General features: G+C 46.3%; 1 protein-coding gene across 5 annotated transcripts; it reads left to right on the top strand.

The window, feature by feature from the left end:
• Nucleotides 1-457: 457 nt before the first annotated feature.
• pak4 (p21 protein (Cdc42/Rac)-activated kinase 4) lies at nucleotides 458-9,074 on the top strand (the record flags this gene model as incomplete). 5 transcript variants are annotated; one of them, XM_079224571.1, is made up of 10 exons in its annotated part: nucleotides 458-658; nucleotides 1,063-1,265; nucleotides 1,356-1,551; nucleotides 1,859-2,086; nucleotides 2,550-3,008; nucleotides 3,562-3,695; nucleotides 4,338-4,464; nucleotides 7,711-7,836; nucleotides 7,925-8,059; nucleotides 8,919-9,074. In XM_079224571.1, the coding sequence occupies 10 exons, from the start codon at nucleotides 458-460 to the stop codon at nucleotides 9,072-9,074; spliced, it is 1,965 nt and encodes a 654-aa protein (XP_079080697.1). The 5 variants fall into 5 exon arrangements, with proteins under 5 accessions (XP_079080697.1, XP_079080695.1, XP_079080696.1 ...); XM_079224569.1 differs by having other exon boundaries at nucleotides 1,853-2,086; XM_079224570.1 differs by having other exon boundaries at nucleotides 1,344-1,551; nucleotides 1,868-2,086.
• Nucleotides 9,075-9,845: the final 771 nt, after the last annotated feature.

The following is a 9,845-nucleotide window of genomic DNA, read 5'->3' as shown; positions in this document are numbered from 1 at the left end:
GTCCAGCAGTGACTCCATTGTTGAGGCTACCAATGACCTTCAAGTAAAGGTCACAGCTGGTTTAATGCCAGTACGCTGCTAAATGCTCAATGTGCCGACACTCATGTGGTAATTTATTTGTTGAACTGCACACAAACAAAACACAAAGTGATGTGAGTTTTATGTTTTATAGTCGATTATGCAATATAGGGTTTAAATGGCTTCACTCTTCATCGATTGCATTTTATTGAAAACCCAAACAGCTCACTTTAAGTCTTATATACTGGTTCATGCTATTTGAACAGGTCCATTTTCAGGTTTTATATATGTTTTCTGAAGTTGTCTGTGCCTGTCTGCATGCATGTGTGCTGTGTTTTACACTATATCACACAGCCTTTCCTGAGTCTTTCCCGCTAACCCTCCCTCTCGTTCCTCCCTGCAGGTTTGATGCTCGGCTGCAGCTGCCACAGCCGCGATCATGTTCACCAAAAAGAAGAAGTCTCGCATCCAGATCTCCGCTCCATCCAACTTTGAGCATCGTGTGCATACAGACTTTGACGAGCAAGAGCAGAAGTTCGTCGGGCTGCCGCGGCAATGGCAGTCGCTCATCGAAGACACGGCCAAAAGGCCCAAGCCCTTCATCGACGCGACCGTCATCACTACTGTAGAGCCGCGCAAGGTGGGATGAGCAAAAGGATATCTAAGCAACAAGCAAGTTGTTAGCAAAGGAAACTAATGTCTTGAATGTCACGAATTATGTTCATCAGTTTGTGGATTTTGTCCAAGCTGCATTTTGACGGATTACAACTCCAGATACTGATGTGTAGCTACCCAAATTGTTTTGTTGACCACAACATGGTCACTGCAGTGCTTTGGTCTTCAACAGACTAGTTTTTAATAACAGTCAGGTTGAACAGCTGCGTTGACGCTGCAAAAATGTGTAGACCTACTTTTTTTCAACGCAGGAAATAGATCAGGAATCATTGAGGAGTGGGACCGATATGCTGGCTTGATACTGGCATTGGTATCAATAAAATTCTTCGGGCCTTTCACCTGGTTCACCATTCAATTTCTTCACTCCAGACAATTGTACGTGGCAGCAAGCTTGGAGTGGACGGCTCTCTGACCTGGCTGCTGGATGAGTTTGACACCATGTCCGTGACTCGCTCCAACTCCCTGCGACGGGGCAGCCCCCCCATCCAGCCTCGCAAGGGCTCTAGCTCTTCAGGAGGAGGGGGGCAGGAGAACGGTGACCCTCACTCCAGACACTACTCACACCCAGACCGGTAAGTAGTTCAATCGCAGGGATTCTTTCGATACAGGCCATGTATCTGCACTGACCTTTGCATCGCTCTGCTTCTCAGAGACCAACCCAGACCAGAGCACCACCAGAGTGGAGATGACCACCGCCAGGGTCCGCGTGCGCCCCGTCCTCAGTGGGATGAGGGAGTCCAGGGTCGGCCCCAGCAGCAGCCCCGGGGCCAAGAGCCCGGCCGCGCCCACAGGGACAGACCTGGATCCGGCCCTCCTCCTCCACCTCATAGAGACAGAGAGCATCGGGACCGGGGTCAGGTAGGGAGATTTATTATTTGCTGTTCAAAGGACTCTTCTGGCTCTCATTCTTGCAGTCCTTACCTTCCAGACCAATACACTCTCAAATGTGTTGCTAGTTTCCTCACTGATGTGTCCTTAAAGTAAACAAGAGATCTGAGTTTGCTTTGAGTTGACACTGCAGCAAGATTCCACCCTGTAGTTGTTTGTGTGCTTGTTTACTTGATCTTTATCCACATTCACCTGTGAATTATTCCATTATTTTCTTCCACACATCCCGATAAACCCTCCATCTCTCACCCAAAACCCTGCCTCTCTTCAGGAGCAGGTGTCTCACAGGGATCAACCCAGTGACCTCAGGCCAAAGTCCAGCTACACGATGCGGGACGGCAGCCCTCAGTCTCCCAGGGACAAGAGGCCTCTCTCCGGTCCCAACATCCGCACCCCAAACCTGCCAGTGATGGATGGCGTGATGAAGACTGCCCAACAGACCACGCGGCCGTTCAACACCTACCCGAGGGCGGACAGCGAGGGCGGACGCAGCCCCACAGGACAGGTGGGGACGACAGCATGAACAGAGAGCCAGACAGGCGGTTTGCCAGGACAGTCAGGAGGACAAAAAAATGGCAGCGCTGAGGGCAATTCAGAGTAAAATGGAGAAAAAGTCAAAGATATTCCCCACACCGTTTAAACTGCTGTTACCTACCCCTTTAATGTGTGTCTATATTAGACCATGGAAGGTCATTTTTCAAATCCGTGAGCAGCAATGTTCTATGGCATTGATGTGATTTTTACATTAATGAAAGGAAGTATTTAGATTTGCCAAATCCTAATGCATTTTCCTGACAAAACATTGTAAAATGAAATTACATATTCTGGAGGATTAAATCATATTATAATCAATATTTTCAATGATGCAAGTTACCAATATATAACTTTTTGCAGATTCAACCCTGAACAGTTAGTTTACTTTACATTAATGATATGTTGTGTTTGTGATGACGTTTTCTTTCTTCCAGCCGGTTCGACACCAGGACTCTTCCCCTAAAAACGGCCCCTCTAGCAGTTCCGCCCGAGGCTCCTCCAGCTCCAAGCCCCCTATAAGCCACCCGCACCCTCATCACACGTCCCACCCCAGCCTGACTCCTGAGGCCACCCAGCACCCTCACACTCAACACCCCAATGTTTCGGCCCCGCGGCCTCCTGTGCCCTCTGGGCCCCCAGCGGTGGGTGCTCCGTCCCAGGGCCGCTCACCGCAGAGGGAGCCCCAGAGGGTTTCCCACGAGCAGTTCAGAGCGGCACTACAGATGGTGGTGGATCCCGGCGATCCGCGGACCTACCTGGACCACTACATTAAGATAGGGGAGGGGTCGACGGGGATCGTGTGTATAGCCACAGTGAAGACCACGGGGAAACTGGTCGCCGTGAAGAAGATGGACCTGAGGAAGCAACAACGCAGAGAACTCCTCTTCAACGAGGTAAGAGGTCACGATCTAGTCAATGCTGTGATCAGGCTGCGTATAGGTACTTGGTAACAAAACGAACTTGAAAACAACGGACTGAACATTATTGACAGATCTTTCTCTAGCTAGTAGCATTTAAGCCACAATAAAATAACTGCCACCTTTCTCTTGTAAATGTAAAAAATCTGATATTAATATACACAAGTTTGAAAATACATTCCACACTTTATTGACACACATTTGACATGAAGACAGCGGAGAAGCAAAAACCAACAACCTATGAATTACAATAAACACCTCTCGTAGAACGAGTGCGAGTTGTCAGTAGAAATGACGTTCATGCAGTAGTCGAGCACACGGCTCCATTTCACACTGACATTAGTTGCTAATTGCCACTTTACATTTCAGACACTTGAATCGGGCTCTAGTGTTTTCGAGGCTTGTTGATCGAGAGGCTTGTTGATCGATTCCGGCATCGACCCGACAGATACAGACTCTACCTGCAATGCCTCTTTTGGGTCTGATGTAAATATACTTGTATGTTTTTCTGTTTCCATGGTCACTGTAGGTGGTGATCATGCGGGACTATCACCATGAGAACGTGGTGGAGATGTACAACAGCTACTTGGTGGGAGACGAGCTCTGGGTCGTCATGGAGTTCCTGGAGGGTGGAGCGCTCACCGACATTGTGACACACACCAGGTGGGAAGCGTTTTGTGTATCAGTCATTTATTTATTTAGGGCGTCGCAACATTTAACAAGTGCGGGTGGCTATATGGCCTTTTAATCAATATATTAAGTGATACATTTTATTTTCCATTTTTAATGAAGTTGTTTGTTTGTTCTCCTCTCCATTACTCTGTATCCTGCTTTAAAAGTCCCTCATTAAGTCCCTAACCCACATAAACTCTGTTTCTCCATGAGGGGGCACTGTTGCCTAGTGTGTTCAGCCCAGAGAGAGATATCGCCATCATTTGTGTACAGAGATTGTACTCAGTAAAAGTAGAAATACTCTAACAAGTAGAAGTCCTGAATTTGAATTCTTAAGTAGAATAATGTAAAGTATTTGTATTTAAATATACTTTAACTACCTAAAGTACAAAAATATTGTTATGACAGTTCTAGATTCTTGCAACATTTTAGGATTATTACGTCTTTATGAAACATTGACACAATGTCCAAGAGGGTTTTTTTGTGGTCTGGGTGCTACACATCGTCAATATGGTGTCAGAAATGATCACACCTCACCATAAAGAGAACCATAAACAAAAACGTAGCAATACAACAGTAGAAACCGCGGTGGTGAAACATCTAAATCCCTCCGGTGTCTCCCTGCTTCCGCAGGATGAACGAGGAGCAGATCGCCACGGTGTGTCTGTCTGTCCTGAAAGCTCTGTCCGTCCTCCACACACAGGGTGTGATCCACAGAGACATCAAGAGTGACTCCATCCTCCTCACTCATGATGGCCGCGTATGTACCACACACTTGACACTGTATGCCTTCGCGCCAAAACACGTTTATACTTAATAGTTCTTAGCTAATTATGCCAATTTCACACAAATTACTAATGGGATAACGTGATGGTGTGATGACATTTTGGACAGACCTGGAAGTGAACTGCAATTTGACTGGTTGGCAGAGCTATATTACTGCAAGGTGGTCCTTCTTGTTTCAAAAGAACATCAAAGAAAACCGCTGCCCTTTACAAATGGCATTTAAGACTCAATAAGGCGGTCTTTAAAATTAGAAAATAAGTCTGAGCTGACCAGTTCCCACGCAAAAGAGACGAGCGCTCGGTGCGTTGTTTCACAGAAATTTGCTTTTCAAATTAGTAGCAATCAAGCATCTGATTTTACATGTCAAACCACAGCACTGTCTGATGCAGTTAGTTTACACAAACTAAAACACAGCAGCGCAGCCGCTGACAGAGCCTCACCCGGTGTTACAAGAATAAAGGTTTGTCAGTTAACCACTACAGGCGGGTGCCGAATCACTTCCTGCTTGTTGACGAGTGAGTTCCTGCTTTCTGCAGATAATGAAACCTACACAGTTGACCAAGGCAAAAAATGAACTGGGCATTGTTTGTGTGTGCCCCAACTGCCACATACAAAAAAATGCCCAATTCCTTTTTTGTCTTGGTCTCACTGTGCAACTGCGTTGGTCTCATATTCTGCAGAAAGCAGGAACAGATACACACGCGCACACGCACGAGTAGGTACTGTAGTGTGTTGGTCGTGGATACAGAAGACAGATGTTGCTGAATCCGCACAGACGTGTGGTTCTGCTGAGCGGATGTTTCAACCACTTTATTACCATTTCAACAAGGTCGATAAAACGAGGCACGCCTTTTTTGCTGAATGTCTTGAGCGTAGCTCGTGACTTTGTCCACATTGGTAATATCCTATTGTGTAAACGATTCAGGGAATTTAAGGGAACAAATCAGTAGTTTTCACAGCGTACCACATCCTACTGACCGCCTTCTGTCAATCGCCAGATGGAGATCCAAGCCTGCCTTTCATATCTGGTTACAGCTGCACGGTCGCAACAGTTTCTCTGTGCTTGTTCACTAATCGCAGGCAAAGTTTTGTCCGCTTTCTAATTCACAATGAATTGTAGGCTTAATTTACTTACACAAAGTCAGCTCATTTAATTGTTTTCGTATTAACTAGTTAATCTGGAGGCCTGGTGTAGTTTTTCTTTTCTTTTTTGTTGCGTCACTTGCACCAACATTCCCTCTGTGCAAGTCACACTTGATGATAACATGAACTAACGTGTCAACCACAGCGTCTTTGACGATAGCTGTTGAGTGTGTGTGGTTTGACGTCTTTATGAGCGGTGGCCTGCAGGAGCATGTGCGGCCCGCTACAGAGACGGTGAACGGCTTCTTCTGCATAAAGCCTAGTTTATGGTTCGCCGTCAGGTCGACGGCGTACCTACGTCGTAGCTACGCCGTCCACGCAGACCCCTATGCCGTAGGATGACGCGCACCTCCAAAAAATCCTAACTACGCGTCACGTTGATGCGGGACCGCAAGCGCTGTGATTGGTCCGCTCAGAACGTAATTTCCGGCAGTTGCTTTTTCCCAGCCTCGACCGGTTTAGTGGTCGTACAGACCACCTCCGCAAACGTCTTCTCCGTCGCCTGCGCTTCAACATTTGCAATATAAGCATTTGCTCTTCAATATTGATGAGCTCCAACTTTAATGCAGCCGCTCCAACTTGGTCGCCACTGTTTATTGTGACCGGAATTCGGCTATAACCCCTGAAACCACACAGCCTCACAGGCACACCCCCCTGGCGGCATGGCGGTTAATTGCAGAGCAACGCGGTCCCTCGACGCATAGGTACGCCGTCGACGTGACGGAGAACCATAAACTAGGCTTTAGTGTGCTCTCTGAGGCAGGGAGAAAATCACCTGCAAGTTGTCTTCATGTTGCTCATTCTCCTGCTAATGAGTTCACTCTGTGATATGATGGACTCTAAGATAAAGTGATCTCAGGAAAGGCTTTCACACACTGGGGGCCTAAGACTGGCTCTAGCGACGTGGGACGTCCCTGGCGGAGCTGGTGCGGGAAGGTGGAGCGGTACCGACGAGGCATAGCTGGGCTCACATAGCGTACTTCAGGTTCTACGAGCCAAAGGGGCCTTGTACAAACACTCTAAGCTGTGTTCCCGTCACAGTTTATATATAAACACTGAAAGACAACGTTTCCAACCTTGTGGAAAATCCTTTTAGTTTTACCAGAGAAAAAGACCTCAGAGTTCACGAGGGGGCATCCTGCTGGTTTGGGTTTGAGTCGCTGACGGGGGAAACGGACTCAACCGAGCATGAAGTGTTTCTCATCAGCAGGGTGTGTTTGGTGTATCTAAATGCAGCTGTGGGACAGTTAGGTGTGTGAGCAGTAAAATAGTGTTTAAACATTACAGTTAACCAGAATCCAGATCCAATGTCTTGAGTTTAGATTTCTGTTAAAGCCTTTGGTGTGCTCTATAAAGCTCACGCCCTCATTGCTCACCATCATGTTACAGCGTCTCATTTGTCAGTTGTTCGTACATGTGTCAGCGGTTCTCATAGCTGGTTTGTTTCATTTCTCCTTCTGAGACATCTGAGGCTGAAAGTCGGCCCTGTAGGTGGTTCTCTTTTGAGATACAATGCCATGCACGAGCTCACTTAGAAAGAGGGGCGGATGGTATCAAGGAGCAGATTTCAGGGCCGGGACCCTCGACTATTGAAGCATAAGTTGTGCCTCACATCCCCAAATTGAAAATATATATATATATATATATATATATATATATTTCGTCATCTGTCCATAATCTAGTCAAATTTACTCTGCTGAAAGAATTTATGATAGTATGCACTCTGAATAAACTTCTATCAAACCACCTGCGCTGCAAATTATTCCAAAGTTTGGACCACTTACCATCCTATTCTTCACATATCTTTACAATCTGTGTATAATTTTGTCATCCATCTGGATTAGTTTTTAATTTTTTAGCGGTGTTGCAGCATCAGGAACGTTTCTGACTGTTTTTGCAAGCATTAAAATGTATAAATAAAGTAGAAGCAGAGAACTATTGTCGTTCTCCAACCTCACATACACAAACGGGATTTTAAAAACTCTTTGTCACCGTGTTTTTGTACTTTGTGTGAAAAATGATCGTGACATTTATTCCGTTTCTCTTCCGGCCTCCGTCCGTCTCTCTCCGTCTCCAGGTGAAGCTGTCAGACTTTGGGTTCTGTGCCCAGGTGTCTAAGGAAGTGCAAAGAAGGAAGTCTCTGGTGGGAACACCCTACTGGATGGCACCAGAGCTCATATCCCGTCTGCCTTATGGACCGGAGGTACTGCTCTCACTTCCCTCAGGATTGTACTGCTCTTTGTTCTGTGAACATCTAAACATCACATCTCTTCTGCTCGTTGTCCATCCAGGTGGACATCTGGTCTCTGGGTATCATGGTCATAGAGATGGTGGATGGGGAGCCACCGTACTTCAACGAGCCGCCGCTCAAAGCCATGAAAATGATCCGAGACAACCTGCCCCCCAAACTGAAGAACCTACACAAGGTAGAAAGACAGACCGCTTGAGTTTGCCAGAGCAGTTTGTGTGCAGCCGCATTAGCAGATGTCAGGGATGTCATTGTACCGTCACACAGTCGAGCTAAAGCAGCAAAATCAGATGCACAGAAACATGTTTTGTCTTATAACATGACTCTTTTGCTTCTATAAGAGCCAACCTGCAGGGTTGATTATAACCTGTGTCATTTTGTTTTATTGCAGCACTTCTTTAGAAGTGGCACACTACATTAAGGGAGTGTTGAGTAATCTATAACCTTTTATTAACGTCCTCTTTATGGGCTACTTTGAGCAACGATGACAGAGGTTATATCCGCCCTGGCACAGATCCCAGCACGACATCCTGACTACTGCTTTCAGATTCAATTTGTAAATGCCCTATGAAAGCTAAATAAGCAGTGGTGAAGCACAAGTGTGTGGCTGAGATAGGTACAGAGGGCCTTTAAGCAAGTGAAAGTGGAGGTTATCTATGTGTTGAAATGCAGTTTGCAGGAGCAACACAAAAGAAACAGAGAAAAACATGCAGCCTGCAAAGTCAGTTTGAAAAGACAAATCTGTGTTCAGGGGTGTTGATTTAGAACTCTACTCATTTATTTATTGTTAGCTTTCAGCAATAGTCAGATTTCTTAAATTTGACTAAAATAACTGATTATATTTCTGAGTGAAACACATGGTACCACATGTATTACTCAAAATGATTTCAATCTGACGGCAGAAAGGAAACACATTTCTAAGTTGGTTTTCACAGCTGGAAAACGCATGCCCACAGTAAATTGATTGACATCATCCCCTTCCCCAAACCTGCAGGATAGTGTTATTAACACCTGGATGTTTTCCTCTCCTCTCCCAGGTTTCCCCTCTGCTCAAGGGCTTCCTGGACAGGATGTTGGTGCGAGACCCGGCTCAGAGGGCCTCGGCCAACGAGGTTCTCAAACACCCCTTCCTGACGAAGGCGGGGCCGCCGTCCTGCATCGTCCCCCTGATGAGGCAGAACCGGATAAGATGAGACGCGGGACAACGAGCCCTCCGGACCGCGGAGGGGGTAGTTCAGATGGAACAGAATACTCCTGCACACAGAGAGAGGAGGACCGCAGAGGTCTGCGTTTCGGGGCCGTAACTTTCGGAAACAAGCTGCAAAGTGCAACCTGGGTGTGCAGGAGTATTCTCTCTTTCTTATGTGAATCACTGAACTGTGGGAAGTGTCTTCCCTAAATAAGAGGCAATAAGGCGGCGTGTGTGAGTGTGAACATGTATGTGTATAAACATAGTTGGCAGCACACATGCGTGTGAGAGCAAAGGAGCCACAACGTGCCCATCGAGTGATTTAAGCCGATATTCACTCAAACATTTTGGTTTTAATTGAAGACCTGGAAAGATTGTATTGTGGCCGTTTCTATTTTTCCATTTGGACCATGCCTGGAGTTTAAGTGTGAAGTTGGGGTTTTGCACACCAATTGGATGCTTTGAAGGAGCCGTGAGCCCGTTGGCGGATTTTTTAGAGACTCGGCGGATCGTCATTTTTTATCTCACTGTTTTGACGGTCTGGAAGTCCGAATGCTTCTCACTACAAAGACTTACTCTGCGGACGGATCCCGGACTCGGACACTACCCTCGTCACACCCAGAACCTACTACTGAGGGAGAAACACTTTTGACTCTGTATTGAGTCAGACAGACTTTTATTTTGTAGCCCTATACATTCTAGCTTCCTGTTGTAAACGAGCAAACATACACTAAGTCAAAAGGTAAACACTGGAGTTGTGTTTTTTTCTCTTTTT

This window comes from Taurulus bubalis, assembly GCF_910589615.1.
Source record: "Taurulus bubalis genome assembly, chromosome: 10".
Lineage (NCBI taxonomy): Eukaryota > Metazoa > Chordata > Actinopteri > Perciformes > Cottidae > Taurulus > Taurulus bubalis.
Note: the sequence above shows the minus strand (reverse complement) of the source record. Positions and strands in the feature narration are given on the sequence as shown.